The 27,764-nt window shown below is 42.0% G+C and overlaps 1 protein-coding gene across 3 annotated transcripts; it reads left to right on the forward strand.

Annotated features, from left to right (window-relative positions):
* On the forward strand, positions 1-27,428 carry PCTP (phosphatidylcholine transfer protein). Of its 3 annotated transcripts, none has more exons than XM_082440170.1 (6): positions 4-203; positions 13,112-13,229; positions 20,902-20,981; positions 23,964-24,117; positions 24,989-25,056; positions 26,188-27,428. In XM_082440170.1, exons 1-6 carry the CDS (start codon positions 63-65, stop codon positions 26,251-26,253), a joined length of 627 nt encoding a protein of 208 aa, XP_082296296.1. In that variant the 5' UTR covers positions 4-62; the 3' UTR covers positions 26,254-27,428. The 3 variants fall into 3 exon arrangements, with proteins under 3 accessions (XP_082296297.1, XP_082296296.1, XP_082296295.1); XM_082440169.1 differs by having other exon boundaries at positions 5-203; positions 23,946-24,117; XM_082440171.1 differs by lacking the exon at positions 24,989-25,056 and having other exon boundaries at positions 1-203; positions 23,946-24,117.
* Positions 27,429-27,764: the final 336 nt, after the last annotated feature.

Consider the following 27,764-nt stretch of genomic DNA (forward strand, 5'->3'; position numbering starts at 1 on the left):
GAACACGAACCTAGCCTGTCCTTGGCCTTCCCAGCAGGCTGAGAAGCAGCTGCTGCGGAAGGATGGACCTTGGGGTCGGCGGCTTCTCTGAGGAGCAGTTCCGGGAAGCCTGCGCTGAGCTTCAGCAGCCCGCACTTTCCGGGGCCGACTGGGAGCTGCTGGTGGAGACCTTCGGTATCAGCATCTACCGGCTGCTGGACCAGGTAGCCGTCGGCCCGCTGGAGGACCACGGGGCGACAGCATACGGGGTTCCCCTGACCGCGGGGAGTGCGGGGCTGCAGCCGGAAGTGCGGACCTCGCGGGTCTTCTGGAGCCCAGAGGAGCTAGCTCTGGGGGTGCCTCCCGCTGACTTTGCCCCCTGCTGGTCGCGGGGAGTGGGGAGGTCATCAGAATTTAGTCTCAGGTCTGAGGCCCGACAGGGCAAGTCGTTTGTTACAACTTACTGAAAGAGTTAAAAGGTGGGTCTGCTGATTCGTAGCTCCATGCACTTGCCTGCAAGGGACGTGGAGCCCCGCTCCCGGGTGGATGCCAGTGGTGTCTGTGTGGTGGGAAGTATTTTAGGATTGAATACAGGTAGAAAAAAGAGTGGACTTTTCAGAGAGTGGATGTGCAGGGTGCTATGCGTGGGGAGAGGAGTGTTGCTGAGAAGGGACCTACTGTCAACTCTAGTCATTTTACTGACTTGCTTCGTTTGGATGCTCCCCGCTTCCTTGTACATTGGACTTAATAACTTGTCTGAAGCTTCCCGGGAGAAAGATTAAAAGGGTAGGAGGAATGGAGTTGGGGGCCTGCCTGGAGGCCTTTGGAGCCAGGTGGAATGATGGCCAGTCATCAGTTGCTCTGTGTGCTAGTAGCTGCATGGCAAATAGCATAAAAGTTACCTTTAGACAAGGTAAGTGAAGTTGAGGTTTCCTGGCAGAGGATCAGAGGATTATAGAGTGTTCGAGAAGGGAGGAGCTCTGAATGTCTGTGAGTACTAGGTCACTGGGTACAACAGGATGAGCAGGAAGTTCAGTCTAGGGCAGGCAGAATTAATTTCTTAATGTCATTTCAGCAGTTAACCTTGGTGCAAACATGGACATGTTTTCAGACAACATCCTTTTATCTTCTGACCATTTCATTTTCCGCACCAGCCACGCCCAGGCATTTGCTAAGTGTTGTCAGTTCACTGCTCAGATATATCTGATGTCTGGTCCATTTCCCTTCCCTTTCTTTCCTTTACCTTTGCTACTCTGAGTGGCACCTCTTACCTAGAATTGCAGTGACCTCCAAACTAGCTTCTTGGCCTTCCACCTCTCTGATCCCTTCCATCCTACACACTACAGTCCAATCAAGCACCTGAAGGAGAGGTTGTGATCTTATCAGTCCCCTTCCAGTGGCCCTGTTGATTGCAGAATTAATAATAATAATACCTACAGTAATAGCTAACACATTACATGCTTTCTTAGGCTCCAGGCACTGTTTAAGTACTTTGCAGGCATTGACTTCATCCTCACATCAACTCCATGTTGTAAGTTACTATGTATGTATATGTAAGGTACTGTGACTATCATCTTTTTACCAGTTTGGTAATGGATATGTGGAAAGGTTAAGTTGATTGCTCAAGACTCAAACTGGGATTGGAACTCAGCTATCTAGCTCCAGACCTGTGCTGTAAATATGCTCCTACACTGACTCTGAAAGAGGGCAAGTGCTGCCAGGTGGGCTATGCATGTGGTACTAGGCTGGTCCCAACTCACATTTCCAGCTTTACCTCCCATGACTTGTCCATACCCCTCCTGTCCTCCAGTCAACCCTGGCTACTCCCCTCACCTCCCCCCAAGGGCTTGTGCTCTTTTGACGTTGTGCCTTTTATTGCACAACATCCACTGCTTGAGCTGAGACAGAGTGACTGGCATTGTATTATGTATTGTCTCCACTGTGTATTGTTATATAGCAGGTCCCATCTCCCTCCTGTGGGGAGGATGTGAGTGATATTCAGAATAGTTCCTATCCTTACCAACTGTAAGTCTTATTTCCACCCATTCTGGGTGTGAGGGCAGTCATGGTACATTGACGTAAGCTACAAGTCTTTCCAGAGAACTTCCGTAAGTTGGAGGCTGTACGATTCCCAGAGATGTGCCCTTAAGCCTCAATAGCTAGGATGGAGGGCCACCTTGATCTCCATCTGTATTAAATGTCAAGATGCCCTGTTGTGTTGGGTATAAGCCCTTCCTCTTTCTTCCTTTTCTTTCTTCCTTTCTTTCTTTCTTTCTTTCTTTCTTTCTTTCTTTCTTTCTTTCTTTCTTTCTTTCTTTCTTTCTTTCTTTTCTTTCTTTCTTTTTCTTTCTTTCTTTCTTTCCTGTCTTCCTTCCTTCCTTCCTTGCTTCCTTCCTTCCTTTCTTTCTCTCTTTCTTTCTTCTTTCTTTCCTTTCTCTTTCTTTCTTTCTTTCCTCTCTCTTTCTTTCTTTTTAACCAGTTGCCAAGTGATGCTGAAGCTCCTGGTCCACAGACCATACTTTGAGAACCACTGATATATGGGGAGCATCTTGCATGGTGCTCAAGGGGGTTCTGACATTGAGAGGCAGGAGAGGGCCCTAGAGATGAGAAGCAGTGGGAACTGAAAGGTAAGGGTGAGAAAAAAGAGTATCTTAAGACAAAAGCAATGCCCACTTTAAGACTCACTCTCCCTGATTTTTAAATTAGTGGTCACTTGGGAGTGAATGTGGTCCCCTGAACAGTGTTGAGAAGTTCCCCTGGAGAGAAAGGCCATGGGTTACTTACAAAAACTTTCCCAGGAATCTGCAGTCAGATCTCGCTGGAGCTTTAGGCTGGTTACCATGCCAGTAGACACTGTGAACTGCCAATAGATGGTGTGAAACTGGTGTGCAGAGGCTCACATCATTGATTTAGACCAAGAAAGTGTTGGACTGAAAAGATCTGGCTGAGCGCTTGACTTCTTATGTTTTTAAACCAAGTGTCTGGCACTGTGAGAAGGGACTGCCTTTGTCCTCTCATAGGTCTTCTAATCAATGAGTTTGGTGAGGAGCAGACAGTACTTTCCTAGGGACTGTTCTTTCCTATACTGTTGACCTTCTAAAATACTGAGAGCCTGGGTTTACTGGGAAAACTCTGTGGTTAGCCAGGCTGGACTGAGAGAAAGTTTGGCCTTTTGGAGGGAAGCGGAGATTTAACTGCCATGAGAACAGATTTACCTCGATGGATGAGAAGCTTCCACTCCCATTCCCCAGGTGGGATCATAATCCAATTTGCATCATGGGCTTCTTTACTTCCGGATGATAGGACTCTTCTGCTCCCTTCTCCCACCCTTCTGCCTCTCTCTTAAGGGAGGAGTAGGTACCAGTGTGATTGATGGAACAATTGTTGCACCCAGGACACTTACAGAGCCATATTTACTCATGGGTAGGGCCACCATGTCTTAAAGCTGAACACCATGTGTTGCCTCCTTCTACTTCCTGCCGCTGATCGAGGCTAAGTCTCTCTCTGTCTCTCCCTCTCTCTGTCTCTGCCTCTCTGTCTGTATCTTTCTCTGTCTCTGTCTCTCTCCTATTTCATCTTTCCTGAGCGTACAACTGGATGGAAATGTCAGAGCCTCAGTTCTCCCTCTCCTCACTTGTCTCTCAGGATGAGGGTGTGGTGTGAGGCAGTATGAAGATGCTGGTCCCAAGATTTAGATTTGGGGGAATGAAGGGGGAGGGATGAGTAGGATCCCCCACTTCCGTCTGCAGGTATAAGTTGAACTTTGTGCTCCACAGCTGCCTTTGGGCTGTTTGAATGTGTCCTGGTGAGAAGAAACCTCCAAAATATTGGTTCATGACCCATTCAAGCAGTCTTTCAGGACCTATTGTGTGCCTGCATTTTGCTAAGCCCTGGTGACGCCTGATGAATAAGACAAAGTTCATGCCTTCCAGAAGCTTTAAGACAATAAAACAGGCACTTTTTTTGCTATGTAGATCTGAGCGCCTGACCTATACCATTTTTCTTCTGCCTGAAAAGCGTCTTTTAACATTCCTTCCAGAGGAGGTCTGCTACTGATGAACTCCCTCAGTTTTTATTTGTCTGAAAAAGTTTTTATTTCTTCTTCACTCTTGAAGGACAGTTTCATTGGATATAGAATTCTAGTCAGTAACTTATTTCTTTCAAAATATTATATATTTCACTCCACCCTCTTTTTGCAGGGTGGATTCTCAGGAGATGTCTGTTGTAATTCTCATCTGTATTCCTCTGTAGGTAAAGTGCTCCCCCATCCCTCCTGCTACAGCATCTTTCAAGATTTTCTTTTTCTCTTTGGTTTTCTGAGTTTGAATATGATTTATTTAAGATTTTTTGGCGTTTCTCCTGTATGGTGTGCTCAAGATTGGCAGATTTACTTTGAAGGGTGGTCTGAGCTTAGATGGTAAACCACCATGTGATTCAAAATAAAATATATTTGGGGCTTATGAGACAAAGATTTCTCTCTTGCATGTGGAATTGCAATACAACTCTAGTAATTCAGAGTTTTCCTGGGATGTATGTTTTAGAAGTGGTGGTGGCAATGGTCTAAAGCAGGGATTGTGAATTTTTTTATGTAAAGAGCCAAATAGAAAATATTTTAGGCTTTACAGGCTAAGAGGCAAAATGGAGGTAATTATGTATTGACTTATATAACCACTTAAAAATGTAAAAACCGTTTTTAACTTGTGGACTGTGAAAGATAGCCAGCATGACAGATTTAGCAACCCTGGTCTAACGTATAGTTTTGATGCCTAAATGCCCTGTCACTTTAGGATTTATGAACCTAAGACCCTAGCTGAGTCTCTGCTTCCCAATCTACAAGCTGGAGATAATTCCTGTCCTGCCAAATTTGTACAAGGATCCATTGAGAGGATACATTTTGAAGCACCTTGTAAATTGAATGGTGTTTGGTTGTGAGATATAGCAAGGGTGATCTATATCCCGATATACCCACCACAGGCCTGGTTTACACTTGTCCTGGTGAAACATTTTACAACACCTCTCTCACTCAAAAGTGTTCTGGTTGGAATGATAAATTATATGGTCACCCTAATGCTATATGCACCCTGAGAGCTTATTAATTTATCTAATGACATGTTTGGAGAGGTCAGTGACTATTTGAGGCAGGATCATAGCCTTTGAACTCTGCGGTCACATCGCTGGCTTCAAGTCCAGGTTCTGTTGCAACTAATGAACTTCAAGTTCATTAGTTGTGTGACCTTGGGTGGGTTTCATAACCTTCTATTTTTATTTTGATAGCTTTTTTGAGGTATCATTTAAGTACCACAAAATTTACTCATTTTAAGTGTACAGTTCACTGATTTTTAGTAAATTTATGGAGTCATGCAGCCTTCCCCAAGTCTAATTTTAGAACATGTGTGTTACCCGCAAAGAAACCTCCTGCCCATTTGCAGTCATCCCCTGTTCCCATTCCCAATCCCAGACAACCACCAAGCTACTTCCTGTCTCTACAGACTTAACTTTTCCAGGAATTTCTCAGAACTTCTTTAAACCTCAGTTTTGTTGTCTGTAAAATGAGTTTACCGATGGTCCATACCCCATATCACCATTGTGTAGATTAAGTGAGATGGCCCCTGTAAAGCACTCAGCCCAGGGCCCGGTATTCAGTAAGCACTCCACAAGCATTAGCTATCACTGTTATCTTACCTAGCTCTCTGCAGTCCTTCAGCATTAAACCTGCCATGTGTTCTTGGAGAGACCTCAAATATTGAATCCGATTTAGTCAGCCGTCTTTCTTCATACAGGCTTCTTCATACACACTGCCCAGTGGCAGCTACAGCTTTGACATCTGCCATTAGGAGTGATTCTTGTTGGTGAAAAATGCTTGCTTTTCACACCTTCTGAGCCTGTTACTTGCCACAGAGGGCTGGAGTTGGGCAGCTTCCACAGTGGTAGATTGGAGAGGTGTCCTGGGCCCTGAGGAATGGAAATGAGCTCTTCTATGAGAGGCAAAGAAAATTCAGTGCACACTCGAGGGTGCATTTATAGGATTAGAGAGATGTGATTCACCAAGGCTGTCTTGTAGTTAGTGATGTAAATGCGGATAAACACCATAATTGAAGAGGATGAGTGATGCCTTTCTGCAGGTGAAGTGTCAGGGTTTAGGAACAGTGGGGATTACTCCTCTGTGGGATTACTCCTGTGTGGGAATTGCAAATGTTAAATACAAACATTATGACACTTTGGTATTTCTCATATGTAAACACATTAGCGCTACAGAATTTATTCTGCTTAGGACAAATAAGGGAACTATTGGCAGCAATGTTTCTCAACCTATTTTAACTCTATGAATGCAATTAAAAAAATTGAAATTAAAAAAAATGCATTTGAATTACAATTGGTAAGAAATGTAACAGCTTGATTTTTAGACTAGTAAGCCAGAATAACAGAACATCTCAAAAATTAGTGATGACAGTAGCAAATTGCTAAAGCATGCCTCCACACCCCTTCCGCTTCTTCACTGATAAAGTGGAGGTAATGAGATGCTTATTTCATAGGGTTATTATAAGTATTAATCTCCAAGTACAGTGCCCAGCTTAGAGCAGGTGCTGCATAGATGTTAGTTCCTGTAAAATGTGCATTACATTACAGTTCTGAATTATCAGTTCTTTAATCTGGAAAAAGGAGATCATTATTACACCTACCTTATTAGTACTTACTAAGTACTTATTACTAGTACTGGACACCACAGTAAGAGCTTTAGATGGATTATCTAATTTAATCCTCATAATCATTCCCCTAGGTAGAAACTCTTATTAGACCCACTTTGCAGCTGAGGAAAGCAAGCCTAGTAGGTGGAAGAGCTTAGACCATACCCGGGTTGTGACTCCAAGCCCATTCTATAAATGCCACGCTGTATTTCCTGGCACGGGAGTTTTGAGATGACTCTGAAATAATATATGGAAAAATACCACAGCTCTAGCTCATTGAAAGTGATAATATTTATCCTTTCTCCATTCCTGCCTTTTCCTTTTTCCTTGTCTCAATCCCCCAGAAGCAGCATCTAAAAAATACCTCTTCTGGCTGTTGGAGGCCTATTGGACAAACACACCAGGCTGAAGGACTCATGGGAGTATCTCAGTGGGAGGTCCATCCTGGGTGGTCTGGTGCAGGAACACTGGCTTGGGGGCTGCAAGGAACAGTTTCCCATCCACGCTTTGCCACCAAGAGTCATCAGCTGACTCTTGGCGAGTCACTGTCACCTTTTCCATAAGGGTCTAAGGCCCCTTCCAGCTCTAAGAGCTTGTGTTGTCTTTACTGAAATTATTAGCTTGTCATTTGGAACAGTGACTTGGAGCAAATGTGCAGAGAGAATAGAGCTAAATTAGAAGACTTTGTGGGCAGAAGAAGGGGCTGGTGTCACCCTCTCTCTGGCTGTCCCAAGTGCTAACTGTAGGACTCAGGCAACTAATGTAGCCCCTTTGAGCTTCATTTCCTCATGTAAAGGTGGAGATGACACCAATGCCCCTATTGATACCACAGGGCTATGTTGAGATTATATGACATAATGAATATAAAACTGAAAACTGCACTGTGTTTAGAGAAACAAACGCTAGTGTTATTGAAAGAACTTACAGCAGGTCCAGGTGATTGGAAGACTTCAAATGCGTAATACATGATTGTTGCAGTGACTGCTGACAGATCACCAAAGGAAATACATTCCAAGCTGAAAAACCAAGTATAAGACTATGCCTGATTGTTTTCTCAGGGCCAAGAACATAGTGGGTCCATAAATTTTTTCTGAGTTACATAGTGGAAGGAGGTGGAACTTTCTATGATAGTGTGTGTGAAGTTTCAGATATCTGTGCAAAATTAAATATGCTTCAATTTAATGTCCATTCATAGTGTCCATTATCTCTTCTCTTCCTTGACAATTCATTTTAGTAATGCTTATGTATTTCTGTACTATTTTAATGTTTTACACATAGTCATGTTTGCTTGTAATGTTTTGTCAGTCTACTTTTCTACTTAAAATAATGTTAAAGAAAAAGCAAACCTGGACTTAGGGTTGGGGGTTATTGTAGTAGAGAGAATACTTTGACCATAAGATCCACGAGTATCTCAGAAGTGAGGCAGAAAGGTCTTTCTTTTATAGAGAGAAGTCAGCAAGGCTAGAAGCCATGTGTGGGCAAGTGAGATGAAGGTGGCCTGACTGGAGAATAGAACAGAGAATATCTTACTCTGAGGCCAGTCCATTCTCAGGAGGTGCTGGATGCTGACTCAGGCTGAGGCTGGGCCAAAGTTTAGGGTCTGGAGGAAGGAGGGGTGCTTAACTAGCTTGGTTAACAAGTATTTTGTTCCAGTTGATCAGTGGAATAAGCAGTTTAGCTAATCATTTACAGGGCAGTGAAAGGGAATTTAGAGGCTCTATGTCTGGCCTTGTGATAGGTAAACAAGGGGTGTGTATGTGAGTCTCATCTAAGTCATGAGGGGAAAGGTGGTTCTTTTGTGATAAGCTGTTTTCTGGAACCCAAAGGGTGGGAGATTTTCTTAACCTCTACTGTTTTCTGGGATGACAGAACTCAAGTACAATTCTCAGTAAGAACTACTTGTAATAATTAGGATTGCTTTTAGCTGCAAGTACAGAAAACTGGATTAACAATGACTTAAACAAAGAGGGGTTTATTTTTCTCACCTAACAAGTAGTTCAGAGGTCAGCAGTTGCTGGCATTGGTTTAGCTGATCAACGACGTTAATAAAACTCTTTGAATATTTTCACTCTGCTTTCTCATGTTTGTTGTCTTTTAATCACAAAATAGCTGCTGCAGCTCCAGAATCATATACATATTCAAAACAAGAGGGAGGTGTCTTATGGCTATTACCTCTACTTGTATAGGAGACTAGGAAAGTTTTTAGCTGTGCACACAGCCATAGGGGTTCTCTTAATAAGAAAGAGAGTATATGCTATAACGAATCTTCTGTTTCTTCTGGGAATTATATTCTACACATGATATTGACTGATTCTGTACCATTGAGTAATTCCTTTACCATCTCAAGTATAGGAAATTAAATATCCTACAAATGGAGCATTAGAAAATCATGCAGTGTGTTTTACTTTAGATAAAAAAAATTGAGCCATTTTTAGAAGTGGTTTTCTGGCGGACCTTCGGGAAAAGCCAAGAACCTCTTCAGTAAACTTGTTTGGAGTAATTTATTGAAATGTTAGTATGTTTGGAAACATATCTGCAACAAATGTTGTACAGGAATTATATCTCTAATTTGAAAGAGACTAAATACTGAAGTTTTATGTGGGCAATACTAGAAACATTGCCCAAATAAAACTAAGGTTTATGTTCTTTTTCTATTAAATTGTTTGTACAAACAATGGTACCTAATCCTGGTAAGATGCTCCTTTGCTGCTGGTGAGAGTATAAATAGGTAAAAATTTTTTCTTAAAGCTTTAGAAAAAGTAAAAAGAGCATTAAAATGTTAATGCCCTTTACCCTAAAATTTATCTCTAAGGAAGAATTTGCTTTCCTTGTGAAAATGTTAGAATTATGAACCAAGTTTGTCCATACAGAATCATTTTTCCAGCAATGTTCATAATTGTGAAAATATATGGAAACAGAAATAACTTACAAGAATAATTAAATTAGTTGTTATTGCTCCATAGTTTCAAAATAATATAGTTAAAAATAGGAATACAAGCTGTTTATACCATCTTACTCCCATTTTATAACACATAGAAGTATTTATTTACTCAAAAAAATGTCAAATATTACCAATGGATACTTGAGGATTATGGAATTTCACGTCATTTTAATTTTCTTTATTATTTTTGGCATTTTCTAATTTTCCTTAATGAATATGAATTATTTCTATAATTATAAAAAAATTCACTTTATTTTGTAAAAGATATAATGAAAATGTGAGTATGTTTGCTGAGACCCTCTTTTGAAAGAAATAAGGGGTGAAAAAGGGCTTTGATCCAAGAATTTGGGTGGGGTTGCTCAGAGCCTGAAAAGAACATTTTATTGATAGACTAGAAAAGGTGTCACAAAGCATTTTGTCCTCTGGAGTTCTGGCATTTCTCAGTTCTGCCAAGAAGGAAGTGTTTAAAGGAAGTTGTCACAATAGTTCATTCTTTGGTATTCAGTTTAATCACATCTTTCTATTTTTCTCTTCCTAGAGAGCTTTCTGTTTTTCTTTTCTATGATATGTACAAGACTGAGGTTACTAGGGCTGAAACTATATTCAGAGGGATGGGAACCAATTCTAGAAAACTGTCTTAATTCATCCAGATAACCAAAGGTAACTCATGTGAAGTTGGGGAGATCATTATCTCTATACATAATTATCCCTTTTGCTTAGTATGTGTAGAAAATGGGGACCCAGTACTACTGAACAGAAGCTAATTGTCTCTCTCCCAAGACATTAAAATGTGTGTGGGTGTAGATGTGTGGTGTGTACAGTCCCTCACTATCTTTCCATCTGTGAGCTTGAGGGGAGGGGACAGGAGGGGAAGGAGACGTTTCTCTTGAGTCCTGCCTTTCCTATGGGGCATCCATGGTACAGCATAAAAGGAGGTCAGACCCACCAGTTTGTCATTTGCTGGTTGGAAACCCTTGGTATAAAGCCACATACTTTTGGAACTGAAACATCCTTATGAATTCAGTTTCAATTTTACCTTCCATATCCTGCCAGGTACTTTCATATACATCCTAAAATGGGATATGCTTATCCCTGGGTTATGCCACCTGAGTCAGGAGACACTTGAAGCCTCAGGATCTCTAGAAAGATTCCCCATGTTTACCCCTTGACCTCAGATAAGTCCCTGGAATGGTGTTTAAGAAGATGGGTTCATTCATGTTTGATTAGCCAATCAGATTGCGTTAGCACATGGAGATATGAATACATATAAAAGCTTCATTTTTGTTTGTTTGTTTGCTTTTGCACTGAAATTAAGATACATTGATTTAATTTTAACAATAGAGCCTTTAGACAAGGTGAGGTTCAGGAATTGTTAGCTGCCATTGTACAGAGAGTGAAGCGTGTAGTGTCACCAACTCCAGCCCAGAACCCTCACAGAATATGGCTTAACATGAAAACAAGGAAAATCTCTTGTACTTAGGAATCTAGATATGGTCTTTTACTGAATAAAAGGGACTAGTATGATTTGAGGCTGGTGTGTTGCCCCCTTTTCATTCTTTTATACACAAGTCTTTTATAGGGACTTCCCTGGCAGTCCAGTGGTTAAGACTTCGCCTTCCAATGCAGTGGGTGAGGGAGGGTTCAATCCCTGGTTGGGGAGCTAAGATCCCACATGCCTCGTGGCCAAAACCCCAAAACATAAAACAGAAGCAATATTGTAACAAATTCAATAAAGACTTAAAAAAAAAAGTCACTTATAGAAAAATTCTGTCTTGGAATTGGTAAAACAATGTGTTGGGTTTCATTATGCCCCATGGATATCTAAAACAGTAGTCTGAACCCTGAATGCTAGCTACCTATATGATACCCCTACATGGATGTTTAATAAGCATCTCAAACTCAACTTGCCCAAGGTAGAACTCTTGGTTACCCTGCAGTCCACAAATCACCTCCTCTGCAAGTTTTCTCTGTCTTAGAAAATGGATCTCCCATCTACCTAGTTGTTTAAGCAAATGTTATAAGAATTATCCTCAACTCCTTGTTTTCTCTGTCCCCACGGCCAGTCTGTCAGCAATTCCTGTTGACATTACTTCCAAAATGTGTCCCTAAATCACTGACTTCTCCCCATCACTGTTGTTACCTTCCTGTCTAATCACCATCCTCTCTTTTCTGGACCATTGCACTGGTCTTCTAACTCAGGGGTCCCTAACCCCCGGGCCACAGACTGGTACTGGTCCGTGGCCTGTTAGGAACCGCACCGCACAGCAGGAGGTGAGCGGCAGGTGAGCAAGTGAAGCTTCATCTGTATTTACAGCCACTCCCCATAGCTCGCATTACCGCCTGAGCTCCGCCTTCTGTCAGATCAGCAGTGACATTAGAATCTCATAGGAGCGCAAACCCTACTGTGCATTGCTCACGTGAGGGATCTAGGTTGCGTGCTTCTCATGAGAATCTAATGCCTGATGATCTGAGGTGGAGCTGAGGCCGTGATGCTAGTGCTGGGGAATGGCTGCAAATACAGATTATCATTAGCAGAGAGGTCTGACTACACAGAGACCATAATAAATCAATGGCTTGCAGACTCATTTCAAACCCCTATCAGTGAATGGCAAGTGAAAACAAGCTCATGGCTCCCACTGATTCTGCATTAGGGTGAGTTATATAATTATTTCATTAAATATTGCAGTGTAATAATAATAGAAATAAAGTACACAATAAATGTAATGCACTTGAATCATCCCGAAACCATCCTCCACCCTGGTCCGTGGAAAAATTGTCTTCCACGAAACCGGTCCCTAGTGCCAAAAAAGTTGGGGACCGCTGTTCTAACCCATCTCCTTGCTCCCTTATGATCTATTTTCTACCAAGCAGCAAGAATCATCTTTTAAAAGTCATCCCCTATTTAAAGTCATTCCCATATTTAAAATTATTTGTTGGTTTTCCATAGCAATTATAAAAATTTTTTTACCCCTTTACCCTGGTTTACAAAGCCCTTTGGGCATGGCCTCTACTACCTCTCTGACCTCAGCCCCTACCACTCTCCCCCATCACAGTTCTCTGGACCCCCTGACTTTGTGTTCTGTGAGTAAGGCAAACCATCGGGCCCCCTCCCAACCAGAAGTGGGCTTTCCTCATCTTCCCATGGCTGGATCCTTAGAATATTTAGAAGAAACCGTTCTGATAAATCCCTCATAGAGACATTTCCTGAACACCCGATGATATAGGACGCAGCACCAGCCCACCAAAACTAGACACCATTTATCACATAACCCTCTTTTATCCTACTTAAATTACCTGGATAGCATATAGCTGTCACCACCTCCAATGCCTAAGGCCAAATATAAGACCCATGAGATCAGGCTCCTCATCTGCTTTTTCACTATTGATTCACTAAGACCAAGAGGAGGTGCTCAGTAATGGTGCTGCATGAACGGCTGTTTTTCATATGCTATGTAATCTCAATCTGGGAATCAATAGGTTGTTTCTATCTGTTCTGTTTTTATAGCAGACAGGATTGTATGAATATAAGGTCTTTGGCGTTCTGGAGGATTGCTCACCGGATCTACTTGCAGATGTCTATGTGGACTTAGACTATAGAAAACAGTGGGACCAATATGTTAAAGGTGAGTGACACCTACAATTTAACAAAACCAATTAGAAAGTAGAATCTAATGTTATTTATTCTAGCCAGCAGTAATCAAAAGGTTTAATTTTTACTATATTATGTTTCATTTTATATTTTGGCATATATGTCTTAAAGTTCTAGGTTAAAATGTGACTTTGCTAATCTTAGGATTTGCTCCTTGCATACTATTAGAGTCACTCTCCAGTTTGCTCTGAGCGCTGCTTTGTTCTTATTATAAGTTCGTTGTCATCTCATAAACCTAGGTGGTCATGGAAGGCTTCTTGGAGGAGGTGGAACCCAAGCTTTGTTTTAGAGGTTGAATCAGAGTTTTATAAATAACAAGAATACCTATATGTGAAGAGGTGAGAGGGTGAGGGGGTGAGTGGCTAAAGGGCACCTGAGGTCTAGGGAATAGCATGAGTAAAGTGAGGAAGGCATGAAACAACATGAAATATTAAAAAACTGTGAGCAGTTGGGTGCTGTTGAGTTGCTGGGGTAGCAGAATCTGGAACTAGGGTGGGAGGAGGGTCCAGAGCCCTAAGGGCCTAGGCTGGCCACCTGGCTACACTTCTTAGATTTTCACTAGAACTGAGGGAGAGTTATGAGAAGCATTAGATAGGGGCTCTTCCTGCCACTTAGAGTGGGGAGTGGGCTCTGCCATCCCAGTCACAGCAGGATAGATATGCAGCAGCTAGCCCAGGGACACAGAAACCCTGACAGACCCTTGCTGTGGTCAGGAATCTTGGTTGCAAGTAACCAAGTGCTAACAAATGCCAGTGTTAAGAAAAGGAGAAAACATTTTTTTGTTGTTGTTGTTCATGGAATTGAAAAGTGCATAGGTGTCTGGCTTCCAGGTCAGCTACATCCAATACTTTATATCTCCAGCTTGACTGTGTTTTCCTCTGTGTTGACCTCATTCTCAGTCAGATTCTTACGTCATGGCAAAGTTGCCACCAGAGGGTGCAGGCTTACATTCTAACCATGTACATAACCCGAGAGGAACAGGAACTTTCCTACTGATGCAGCCAGAGTCCCAGGGTTGGCTCTCATAGCCTCAATATGGATCATATACTTACTTCCTGGGGACGTTTATCATGGTTTTGGGTCACTTAGTGCTATCAAATAGCCTTCCTATCTAGGGGAAATTGTGATGCCACCTATTCAAGGGAGAAGCCACAAGTTCTCTGTCCATCTCTCTAGCAGACATTGTTCAGTCGTGTGCTGTAGACATTGGAAGAGCCTCTGATGTGTGGTACTTGGCATCAGCAGTCCACACTATGGAGTACAGTCCAGAGACAGCAGTATTTTGGCTTCTCTGGAGCCATTCTGAGGTTCTAACCTAACTCTGGTCCTCCTAGATCTTCTGTAGACTGCATGAGAGCCTTTAAAAAAAACACTTTTTGGCCTAAACTTGCTAGAGTGGCAAGCCAAGACTCTGTCCACACATGCCTTCCTTAAGCTAATCACCTTGGCCATGTCTGGATCAATATCCCACCCCTATAATTAATGCTGAGTCAGTTCTGCTTAAACCACATAGTGAAGGAGAAAAAGGAGAATGAGATGCTGGTCCAAGAAGGGGAGAGCCAAAGCTGAGCAGGCAAAGCAACAGATGTCTGCTCCTTCCCTTCCTTTCAAGGGCATCTTCAGCCTCCTGTACCAGTGGGCTGGCAAGCTCTTTACCCCATGGTCTGCTTCTAATAGATTTCACTTTTTCAAAAGCTAAATTAATTAACACATTGCCACAGTTAGTATCTCCTCAAGGGACTCTCTTGGTTCCTTCAGCAGCCTTGGTGTAGCGCCTTCTTTAACTAGTTAGTTAGAAGCTTCCTGCACAGCTTGGGGGCAGAGGCTGCGCACTTCATAGCATTCCTTTGCTATCTCCCTACGAGAGCTGATGCTATATGCACTATATGCATGGTGGATATTAAGGAGATTTGGTCCCTGTGGCTGTGGTATAAAGCAACATAGGAGAGAGGAAAGAAAGTTACGGTTAGCACAGTTAAGCAAATTTCTAGCTGTTTAGGAAGGACACTGCCCTCTCTGGAACCTTCGTTTCCCAATTGAACACACTAGACTGGGTGGCTCAGTCCCAGGACACCTGTAATATGTCAAGAAATCTAAAGGGGGGCGTAAGGACACAACAGTAAAACATTTGGTACTCTAGTGACATCTGGTGGTTTCCCTGATTTTTAAACCTGAAAATTTATTTTTTAATGCCTAATTTTATTTCACTGCATTTTTTTGAGAGTGTTGTTTGTGCTATATGATGAACAATTTTTGTTGGGTTCTTTTATTTTTACTCTGTTTTTATATCTACTAGACTCTGCCCCTGGGCAACAAGCTTTCCATGGTAGTAAATCTGACTTTTTCTAGAATTCTGTGCCTTATGAGTGAGTGGTTTATCATCCCTACAGGATCATCATATCAAAGCTTCTTGGGATTTTTTTTTTTTAATTTTTTAATTTAATTTTATTTATTTTTTTATACACCAGGTTCTTACTACTTATCCATTTTATACATATTAGTGTATACATGTCAATCCCAATCTCCCAATTCATCACACCACCACTACCCCGCCGCCACTTTCCCACCTTGGTGCCCACACATTTTTTCTCTCCATCTATGTCTCTATTTCTGCCCTGCAAACCGGTTCATCTGTACCATTTTTCTAGGTTCCACATATATGCGTTAATATACGATATTTGTTTTTCTCTTTCTGACTTACTTCACTCTGTAAGACAGTCTCTAGGTCCATCCACGTCTCTACAAATGACCCAATTTTGTTCCTTTTTATGGCTGAGTAATATTCCATTGTATATATGAACCACATCTTCTTTATCCATTCATCTGTCGATGGGCATGTAGGTTGCTTCCATGACCTGGCTATTGTAAATAGTGCTGCAGTGAATATTGAGGTGCATGTGTCTTTTTGAATTATGGTTTTCTCTGGGTATATGCCCAGTAGTGGGATTGCTGGGTCATATGGTAATTCTATTTTTAGTTTTTAAAGGAACCTCCATACTGTTCTCCATAGTGGCTGTATCAATTTACATGCCCACCAACAGTGCAAGAGGGTTCCCTTTTCTCCACACCCTCTCCAGCATTTGTTGTTTGTAGATTTTCTGATGATGCCCATTCTAACTGGTGTGAGGTGATACCTTATTGTAGTTTTGATTAGCATTTCTCTAATAATTAGTGATGTGGAGCATCTTTTCATGTGCTTCTTGGCCATCTGTATGTCTTCTTTGGAGAAATGTCTATTTAGGTCTTCTGCCCATTTTTTGATTGGGTTGTTTGTTTTTCTAATATTTAGCTGCATGAGCTGTTAATATATTTTGGAGATTAATCCTGTGTCCATTGATTCATTTGCAAATATTTTCTCCCATTCTGAGGGCTGTCTTTTCGTCTTGTTTGTAGTTTCCTGTGCTTTGCAAAAGCTTTTAAGTTTCATTAGGTCCCATTTGTTTATTTTTGTTTTTATTTCCATTACTCTAGGAGGTGGATCAAAAAAGATCTTGCTGTGATTTATGTCAAAGAGTGTTCTTCCTATGTTTTCCTCTAAGAGTTTTATAGCGTCTGGTCTTACATTTAGGTCTCTAATCCATTTTGAGTTTATTTTTGTGTATGGTGTTAGGCAGTCTTCTAATTTCATTCTTTTACATGTAGCTGTCCAGTTTTCCCAGCACCACTTATTGAAGAGACTGTCTTTTCTCCATTGTATATCCTTGCCTCCTTTGTCATAGATTAGTTGACTGTAGGTGCATGGGTTTACCTCTGGGCTTTCTCTCTTGTTCCATTGATCTGTATTTCTGTTTTTGTGCCACTACCATATTGTCTTGATGACTGTAGCTTTGTAGTATAGTCTGAAGTCAGGGAGTGTGATTCCTCCAGCTCTGTTTTTTTTCCCTCAAGACTGCTTTGGCTATTCGGGGTCTTTTGTGTCTCCATACAAATTTTAAGATTTTTTGTTCTAGTTCTGTAAAAAATGCCATTGGTAATTTGATAGGGATTACACTGAATCTGTAGATTGCTTTGGGTAGCATAGTCATTTTCACAGTGTTGATTCTTCCAATCCAAGAACATGGTATATCTCTCCGTCTGTTGGTATCATCTTTAATTTCTTTCATCAATGTCTTGTAGTTTTCTGCATACAGGTCTTTTGTCTCCCTAGGTAGGTTTATTCCTAGGTATTTTATTCTTTTTGTTGCAATGGTAAATGGGAGTGTTTCCTTAATTTCTCTTTCAGATTTTTCATCGTTAGTGTATAGAAATGCAAGAGACTTCTGTGCATTAATTTTGTATCCTGAAACTTTACCAAATTCATTGATTAGCTCTAGTAGTTTTCTGGTGGCATCTTTAGGATTCTCTACATATAGTATCATGTCATCTGCAAACAGTGACAGCTTTACTTACTCTTTTCCGATTTGGATTCCTTTTATTTCTTTTTCTTCTCTGATTGCCATGGCTAGGACTTCCAAAACTATGTTGAATCATAGTGTTGAGAGTGGACATCCTTGTCTTGTTCCTGATCTTAGAGGAAATACTTTCAGTTTTTCACCATTGAGAATGATGTTTGCTATGGGTTTGTCATATACAGCATTTATTATGTTGAGGTAGGTTCCCTCTATGCCCACTTTCTGGAGAGTTTTTATCATAAATGGGCATTGAATTTTGTCAAAAGCTTTTTCTGCATCTATTGAGATGTTCATATGGTTTTTATTCTTCAGTTTGTTAAAATGGTTTATCACATTGATTGATTTGCATATATTGAAGAATCCTTGCATCCCTGGGATAAATCCCACTTGATCATGGTGTGTGATCCTTTGAATATATTTTTGGATTTTGTTTGCTAGTATTTTCTTGAGGATTTTTGCATCTATGTTCATCAGTGATATTGGTGTGTAATTTTCTTTTTTTGCAGTATCTTTGTTTGGTTTTGGTATCAGGGTGATGGTGGCCTCGTAGAATGAGTTTGGGAGTGTTCCTCCCCCTGATATATTTTGGAGGCGTTTGAGAAGGATAGGTTTTACCTCTTCTCTAAATATTTGATAGAATTCTCCTGTGAAGCCATCTGGTCCTGGACTTTTGTTTGTTGGAAGATTTTTAATCACAGTTTCAATTTCATTACTTGTGATTGGTCTGTTCATATTTTCTATTTCTTCCTGGTTCAGTCTTGGAAGGTTGTACCTTTCTAAGAATTTGTCCATTTCTTCCAGGTTATCCATTTTATTGGCATAAAGCTGCTTGTAGTAGTCTCTTAGGATGCTTTATATTTCTGCGGTGTGTGTTGTTAACTTCTCCTTTTTCATTTCTAATTTTATTGATTTGAGTCCTCTCGCTCTTTTTCTTGATGAGTCTCGCTAATGGTTTATCAATTTTGTTTTTCTCAAAGAACCAGCTTTTAGTTTTATTGATCTTTGGTATTGTTTTCTTTTTTTCAATTTCATTTATTTCTGCTCTGATCTTTATGATTTCTTTCCTTCGGCTAACTTTGGGTTTTTTTTGTTCTTCTTTCTCTGATTCCTTTAGGTGTAAGGTTAGATTGTTTATTTGAGATTTTTCTTGTTTCCTGAGGTAGGCTTGTATTGCTAAAAACTTCCCTCTTAGAACTGCTTTTGCTGCATCCCATAGGTTTTGGATCATCTTTTTTTTTGTTGTAATTTGTTTCTAGGTATTTTTTGATTTCCTCTTTGATTTCTTCAGTGATCTCTTGGTTATTTAGTAATACATTGTTTAGCCTCCATGTGTTTGTGTTGTTTATGTTTTTTTCCCTGTAATTGATCTCTAATCTCATAGCGTTTTGGTCAGAAAAGATGCTTGATATGATTTCAATTTTCTTAAATTTACCAAGGCTTGATTTGTGACCCAAGATGTGATCTATCCTGGAGAATGTTCCGTGTGCACTTGAGAAGAAAGTGTAATCTGCTGTTTTTGGATGGAATGTCCTATAAATATCAATTAAATCTATCTGGTCTATTGTGTCATTTAAAGCTTCTGTTTCCTTATTTATTTTCATTTTGGATGACGTGTCCATTGCTGTAAGTGAGGTGTTAAAGTCCCCCACTATTACTGTGTTACTGTCGATATCCTCTTTTATAGCTGTTAGCAGTTGCCTTATGTATTGAAGTGCTCCTATGTTGGGTGCATATATATTTATAATTGTTATATCTTCTTTTGGATTGATCCCTTGATCATTATATAGTGCCCTTCCTTGTCTCTTGTAAGATTCTTTATTTTAAAGTCTATTTTATCTCATATGAGTATTGCTACTCCAGCTTTCTTTTGATTTCCATTTGCATGGAATATCTTTTTCCATCCCCTCACTTTCAGTCTGTATGTGTCCCAAGGTCTGAAGTGGGTCTCTTGTAGACAGCATATATATGGATCTTGTTTTTGTATCCATTCAACGAGGCTGTGTCTTCTGGTTGGAGCATTTAATCCATTCACATGTAAGGTAATTATCTGTATGTATGTTCCTATGACCATTTTCTTAATTGTTATGGGCTTGTTTTTGTAGGTCCTTTTCTTCTTTTGTGTTTCCCACTTAGAGAAGTTCCTTTAGCATTTGTTGTAGAGCTGGTTTGGTGGTGCTGAATATTCTTAGCTTTCACTTGTCTGTAAAGCTTTTGATTTCTCTGTCGAATGTGAATGAGATCCTTGCTGGGTAGAGTAATCTTGGTTGTAGGTTCCTCCTTTTCATCACTTTAAGTATATCATGCCACTCCCTTCTGGCTTGTAGGGTTTCTGCTGAGAAATCAGTGTTAACCTTATGGATGTTCCCTTGTATGTTATTTGTCATTTTTCCCTTGTTGCTTTCAATAATTTTTCTTTGTCTTTAATTTTTGTCTATCTGATTACTGTGTGTTTCGGCGTGTTTCTCCTTGGGCTTATCCTGCCTGGCACTCTCTGTGCTTCCTGGACTTGCATGGCTATGTCCTTTCCCACGTTAGGGGAATTTTTTACTATAATCTCTTCATATATTTTCTTGGGTCCTTTCTCTCTCTCTTCTCCTTCTGGGACCCCTATAATGCGAATGTTGTTGCATTTAATGTTGTCCCAGAGGTCTCTTAGGCTGTCTTCATTTCTTTTCATTCTTTTTTCTTTATTCTCTTCTGTGGCAGTGAATTCCACCATTCTGTCTTCTGGGTCACTTATCCGTTCTTCTGCCTCAGTTATTCTGCTATTGATTCCTTCTAGAGTATTTTTCATTTCATTTATTGTATTGTTCATCTCTGTTTGTTTGTTCTTTAATTCTTCTAGGTGTTTGTTCTTTAATTCTTCTAGGTCTTTGTTAAACATTTCTTGCATCTTCTAGATCTTTGCCTCCATTCTTTTTCCGAGGTCCTGGATCATCTTCACCATCATTATTGTGAATTTTTTTTCTGGAAGGTTGCCTATCTCCACTTCATTTAGTTGTTTTTCTGGGGTTTTATCTTGTTCCTTCATCTGGTACATAGTCCTCTGCCTTTTCATCTTGTCTATCTTTCTGTGAATGTGGTTTTTGTCCCACAGGCTGCAGGTTTGTAGTTCTTCTTGCTTCTGCTGTCTGACCTCTGGTGGATAAGGCTATCTAAGAGGCTTGTGCAAGTTTCCTGATGGGAGGCAAAGCTTCTTGTTAATACAAGCCGAAGAGACTTCTAGATGCAATAACTTCTTTTTTTTTTTTTAAGAACTCTATGAAAAAGAATGCAATGGAGAAGCAGTGGTCTACTGGCAAGTCAAGTACCCTTTTCCCATGTCCAACAGAGATGTATCCTTTCCAAAAGCACACCATTACTCAGCTTTTGAAGTGTTTCTGTGCCCCATGGCCATCACCCAATGGTAGTATGTCCAGCAGATGTGGACAATGTTGTTTTTGACTCTTGCAGAGACATCTGCTACAGCTGTTGCTTCCTGTGTGGCTTTCAGTTTTCCAGACCTGACAATGTGGAGCATCTGTAATTGTGGTCATGGGAGGGCAGCTCATACTTTCCTGAAAAGTTTTCTAGGAAATCCTTGTGCCAGAGAATTGGGGACCTGAAAACAACTTTTCATAAAGAGTATTCAATACACTCTCTCAATCTATAGGAGAGGAGGTAGGGACCCAGAGGCAATGTGACAGAGGCCCACACTCAGGTGGTTAGCAGCAGACTGGGGGCTGGGACTCAGGCCCCACATTTCCAGCTCCCTCCACCTCCCTTCCTCCTGGAATATTGGATCTGGACACTGTGTGTATGTTTCTTCCCCTCAGTTTCCTCGATTATGATATGAAGCATTTGAATGGATGTGAGGTGTTTTAGCTGACACTCCAAGGCTCTATGAAGCCCCTTAGGGCCAGCCTGGGAGGGTTTGATGGACATTTGCTGGGTGGGCAGATGGGGTAGAATATAGGCGGGGATAGGTGAGATTTCGACTCCACTGTTCTCTTCAATCATAGCAGCTGAGTGTTTTACACACTGAATTTCCATAAATAATCCTTTTAACAAAGGGTCTGTGGAATTAAAAAAAAAAAACAAAAACTTGGAAACCACTGAACTGGATGATCGCTGGGATCTTTTCTAGCTCTAACATTCTGTGAGTCTGCATGTTCCTAAATAATTGTTCTTTAGAAAGAGAGGGGACATCGGGGTGGTTTGTGGGTATTGTTTCTGTGTGTTTTGTGTGTATGTGTCTACCCTGGCCCAGCTAGATTATAGACTCCATAAGAGATTATTTCTGGCACAATTCCCACAGACTGCTAAATACAGGTGGTAGGTATTTCAAGAAATTGTGGTTACTTAATCCCTTAGATTTTACGTTGTTTTCTCTCCTCCTGCCAACAACTGTGCAGGGTAGGAGCCATCATCCCCATCAGTCAGGGAAGGAAACTGAGGCAAAGGGAAGTTCAGAACCCTGCTCAGGTTCTCATCAGTTTCTCACCACTAGAGGCAGGCCTGGGCCCAGGTCCAGCTGTGACCAGAGAAGGTGATCTGGACCAGGGCAACACCACTTTCTGACCTCATGTGGATACTGCTGGGGGCTGTTCTCAGGAGTGGACACTGGCTGCTCCTTGAAGTTTGGTTTCATTGGCTTTCCAGTGCCACACAATCCCATAATGAGTTTCTTAGTCTTTGTATATACACATATGTCTCTCCAACAAGGGCTGTTCTATTTTTAGAATAGAGAACAGTATAATGGAAAAGAACATTAGTTTTGGAGGGAAAGATCCCAGGTTGAGTGTGCACTTATTTCCTGGTTTGCTCTGTGACCTTGGAAAATGCCCTTCACTTCTCTGGGCCTCAGTAAACTAGTGGCTCTCCACTCATAGACTGTGTGCCACGCTGGACCTTCCAACCCTTCAAAGAACTCTGTGAAATGGCAGTCAATATATCAAGTTAATTTTTCCTCAGTGGAGTGTCAGGTGATGTCTATCACATGAGCTAAGCAAGGTGTGGGACCATATTTGCTGTGAGGAAAAAATAAAAGACTTGGGAGAGAGGAAATCCAGAACTAAAGCAACTTCATTCCTTCCCTAAAACATTTAAGAGCTTTACTCATCAGTGCGTAGAGAGTGGGGGCAATAGACCATCCTGCAGGGTGCCTGGGGGAGGGGCAGACCACCGTGGGTGCTGTAGAGCCTCTGAGCTGGCCTGGGGCTGTGGTCACGGCTGTTGCAGTAAGTGTAACTGTGTTGTACTTACAGTGATTGTTTGGATTATTTTAGGCTTTAATTCCTTCTCCTGTGAAACCTAAAATTCTACTGTTGGAAAGTCTAATGAACACATTAAAGAGCTGAGCCCTCTGTAGCTATGAAAATCTCACCAGGTTTTGGAGCCTAATCTTGGTTCAAATTCAGGTTCCATCACTTCAGCTGGGCTATGGGATCTTCAGCAAGTTTCTTTACTTCTCTGAGCCTCAATTTGGTCATTTGTAAGATGGGGATACTTATGCTGAACTCACAGGGACTTTCTCAGGATCAAAATTGATGCTAATTGTAAAGCACACGATGCATGTACGTGGTAAGGGCTCAATAAGTGGTGACTCTTGTTGTTTCTTAAAATGAAATCATCTTCCCTATAATAGTGCCACAGGCATAGTGGTTATTCTGTAAGTGTTTATTGAGTTGAAATGACTTCGTGATTCTTGGTGAACCAGAACCAGCAAGGGCATCTGCCTACTAAATATTCAGGTATTCTTGTGTCTTCCTATGATCTCCAGGTGTAAGTAACCCTTCCTGACCATCCTCTGTGCATAGAGGTCAGTGATTAGGGCTTAGGGAGAGGACGAAGAACAATGGCCCCATTGTTTACTGAGGGCTGCTTCTGCTCTAGTCTCTCTCTAGAGCCCCCACCAAGTCTGCCTGCAGGGCAGTGGTACCCTCTTTTCTTTCAGAGGGAAACCAATTTCAGAAAAGTTGAGTAACCAAACCAGGATCACACAGCTGATAAGTTACCAGTCCTCTGAGATATCTCATTGCCTTCTTGGAGAAACGAGAAGTGGGTTCCCCACATAACTAAAAGCAGCAGGGAACCATTCACAGGTGGATAATACACGCTCTCAAATAAGAACACCAGTTGGGAGGAGCTATGGTTTTGCAGGGCAGGTAGGCAGATAAGGCAGGAAATGAAGTAACAGTGCAAGGGAGCAAACACCAAGTGGAGGAACAGAATCATCTCCCTTTGCTTCTGGCTTGAGGGCTTTCCTTCTGCTCATCTGAGGTGCTGGCCTTGATGTCTTACCTTGACTGGTGGTGTGGTACGTCTATGTGCGGCAGCGGCGAGAGCTGGACCATGAAGGACAGAAGATCCACGTGATCCTGGCCCAGAGCACCCCCGTGCCACAGTTTCCAGAGAAATCGGGCGTGATTCGGGTGAAGCAGTACAAGCAGAGCCTGGCGATCCAGAGCGATGGCAAGAGGGGGAGCAAAGGTAAAAGGAGGGCACGTGTTGGCGCGCCAGCCAGGGCCACCGATGTAAGGCCACACTGGCTGCAAGGCACGTAAAATGCAGGATGCTTATACCCTGAGGTCAGAGACTTAGGCATGGGTGCAAAAGAAACAAGGGAGACTCAATTCACCACAGAAGCTTGGCTACAATGCAGCGTGGATGTTTAAATCTGATCAATTCATTCTTTACTGACTCTTGCATCGTCCAGATGAAATCAGAACATCCAAGGGAATCAAAATGTTTAGAAACTCACTTCAGGCTGGTCCTGTCCATGCACACACCGGCCAGGGGTGGGCAGGAGGGCTGGTGGGACCATCTCTGAGGAGGCAGCTCCTGCTCAGCAAAAACCCAGGGACTCAGGACCTGCCTGCCTTGAGTTCCAGCCTCTGGAGAGAGGCTGGGAGGGGTCCATGCGGCCACCTGCTGGACTGGAATCAGTGTGGCCTTGAGGCTGTGGCAAAATCTGAACTGTAGTTGTGACGTGTGTTAGATCTGCCACCTTGGGCATGTCACCCCACTCTTCTGAGTCTCCATTTTATTATTTATAAACTGGGGTTCAATTTTATCAACTCCTTAGGATTGAGATGATTAATGAGAGAAATAATAATATGCGAGACTATATCCAAGTCTAGCACTTGCCAGGCGTTTAATAAATATCAGCAGAATGTGCCTTGACTGTTTTCCAAAATGTTTATATGTAAGTTTCCCGTAAGGCAAGGCAGAGGGGCAAGTCCACTTGAATTCCTCCTTACTTTCTGGGCCTGGATATGAAGGTGGAATGTTTGCAGGGTTTGTTATTGTATCTTTCTAACATGTTTCTTCCTCTTGAATTGTCCTTTCTTTCCCTCTCTAGTTTTCATGTATTACTTCGATAACCCAGGTGGCCAAATTCCGTCTTGGCTCGTTAACTGGGCTGCCAAGGTGAGATCCCAGGAGGCAGGAGGGGAAGTGTGTTTGACAAATGTTGACTTAGCCCATGGGGCTGTCAGGCTGAAGAGACGCGCTGTCTCAGCCCTCATGATGCTCTTTTATGAGACAGCTCTGTTGAGTGACTATGGTTAGGACTGGGGTTGCCAACACCCAGCACAGAGGATGGGACAAAAGACGAAGAATCTTTACCTGGAATGCCAGCCCTCCCTGCTTTGCTCTGAGACCCCGCACCAGGATCACAATAGCCTGCTCCTTGTAGGGACAATGGTGCCTGTGGACCCTGTATCTGCTTATGGAGGAGTTAGACAGGCCAACCTGGCCCAGGAGACACCAGCCATGTCCAAGCCTGGGGAAGCCTTCAGGTTTTTTTATGGTTGTTTTGTTTTTCTGTAAGGAGAGGGAACCACAGTGGTGCCCAGATCACTAGAGACTGCCTAGGACCTGGAATCATGCCGACCATTCAGTCTGTTTATAAGGCCCTACTTACTGGCTGGAAGGCTCACCAATTCCCTGGGAGAGTGAAAAAGCACATAAGTTTTGAGTCAAACACATGATATTTTGAACCCTGGCCTTGTTTCTGACCGTATAATCTAGGGAAGCCATCAATTTCTTCCCTCTTAAAAATGGAGTTGGATATTCCCACCCTGTAGAGAAGGAGTAAATAGAACAATGTTTGGAGAAAATCTTGAACAATGTTCAACACTAACTAAAGAATGACATATCCTGCCTCTTGCCCCCAATCCTTACCATTTTCTAATTCTGTAAAGCAAGTCCTTTCTCTCACTTCTTTGGAAGAATCCCACAGCCTAACCCAATCGCATTTGTGAGTTTTCTTTTTCTTTTGAAAAAATGGTGTCTTAGAAATATCTTAGCTTTTTATTAGCAAAAGTTAAAATATACAACAAGGTCTTATAACAGTGGCACCGGCGGTTCAGCCTTACCTGTGCCCTGCATCTTACCTTTTGTCATCATCTGTTGCAACGCTCTGTGGAAATCTGCTCGTGGGCCCTATTGTCATATTTATTACTCCCAAAGCCATCTTCCTTTACCTTTGCCACATCCCGAAGAATTAGGAATAATCCCTGTGAGGACATAGAAGTGACAGTCTCCTTTCCTTTGCAGAATGGAGTTCCTAACTTCTTGAAAGACATGACGAAAGCCTGTCAGAACTATCACAAGAAAACCTAAGGGAAGGAATTGGGAGCCTTGTGTCCGTGGAATGATGTCTCCGGAAGTGCCACAACCGCCAGTGCTCAGCCTGCCTTTCACTTTTTTGTCCTCAGAGTCTTGCATGCTCTCCAGCATGTTGTCCCCAGGTGTGTTTGCCTGATGCCCGGCTTCCTTTCCCACTCTCCCTTCCCCAGGACCCACTGCCTTCTTCCGCTGTTGAATGTGGGTCAGATTAGGGAAACTTTTGCTTGTTTATTTTTAAAAAGGGGAGTCCTCAGTAAGGAACACAGTCAATCCATTGTGCCATTCTAGGGAGATCTTGGGTGGAGGACTGACAACACCATCTAAGAGTGACTGATCCCGGCAAGCTGGCTCCTTCCCACATGTGATTTCTTGCAACCCAGGGAGGTGATTTCCTGCTGAAGTTGCATTTTCTTCAGAACTGACGCTCCATGCACCAAGACTGGAAGATTCATGTCCATTTGCCTTATGCTTTGCTGCCTTGATTTGAGATGATAATCCACTAAGCCTCTCCCCATTCCTACTTGTGGAGGATCATGAGCTGTTTTGATTTTAAACCATTTTGAAAAACGTTGCAGGTCTAAGTGTATAGTGTGATAACAATTTTTTCTCATCACCCATGTCTGGGTTTCTCTTTTTCCCATATGCCCCTGGGGAAAGCCGTCCATACCTCAGTAGCTCTGCATTTTACTGGACACTGAGGCATCAAGACTGCTCTGGCAGTTACCAGAAGCCAACCTACTTTGCACACAGCATTGAGATAAAGTGTCTTTTTATGCAGTTTCCCTTCTAGAATGTTTGGAGATGTTGAAAGGATAAGAGTTCACTGCCAGGGAAATATTAATTAGTGGTGTCGTTGACTCTACACCTTTTTCTCAGGAATTCTACCTAAGTTATCCACCTTTCCCACTACCAGAAGACTTTCCGTTTCCTACTTTTCTCTTGAATTTTGGAGGGAAAGATATTCTGTGGACAAAGGCACAGCCTTATAATCTCAGGGAAAAATTTTAACCACTGTATGTGACGGTACCAAACATTGATTAAAGGGCATACAAATTCGGGATGCAAAGCCGGAAGCAGGGGATTTATTAAAATGGGATACTCCAGACTCTGTAATTTCTCTCTGGAAAGGGAAGTGCATTGAATACTAAATAAATACAGAGTGACTTATACTTGTCCTGTCTGCAGTCTCCTTCCTGCCTTGTTCCTTCTGTGAGAATAAGTCTGTTAGGTCTCTTTGGTTTGCAAGTCACATCCAACCTAACTCATGGACTTGAAGGAGTTTTAGGCTCACTTACATGCAAGGCCAGGTGTAGAGTGGTCTCAAGTAGGGGTTGATACGGGTGCTCAAACTGGCCTTAGGAATCAGCTCTGTTCTTCTTTCAGGTTTCTTTGATTTGGGGCCGTGTTTGGTGGCAGGATTGCTGCTAATAGCAAATGGTAAGCCTGCATCTTCTCAGGTTCATGCTGAGTCAAAAAAAGACAACATTTCTTTCCAGTAGATCCTG

This window comes from Balaenoptera physalus, assembly GCF_965194825.1.
Source record: "Balaenoptera physalus genome assembly, chromosome: 20".
NCBI classification, from domain to species: Eukaryota; Metazoa; Chordata; class Mammalia; order Artiodactyla; family Balaenopteridae; genus Balaenoptera; species Balaenoptera physalus.

Excerpts from the sequence above, each read along its gene's own strand:
- PCTP (XM_082440169.1), top strand. The coding sequence starts at position 63 with ATGGACCTTGGGGTCGGCGGCTTCTCTGAGGAGCAGTTCCGGGAAGCC. Across the intron at positions 204-13,111 it reads TCTACCGGCTGCTGGACCAG|CAGACAGGATTGTATGAATA; the intron begins GTAGCCGTCGGC and ends CTGTTTTTATAG. Across the intron at positions 13,230-20,901 it reads GTGGGACCAATATGTTAAAG|AACTCTATGAAAAAGAATGC; the intron begins GTGAGTGACACC and ends TTTTTTTTTAAG.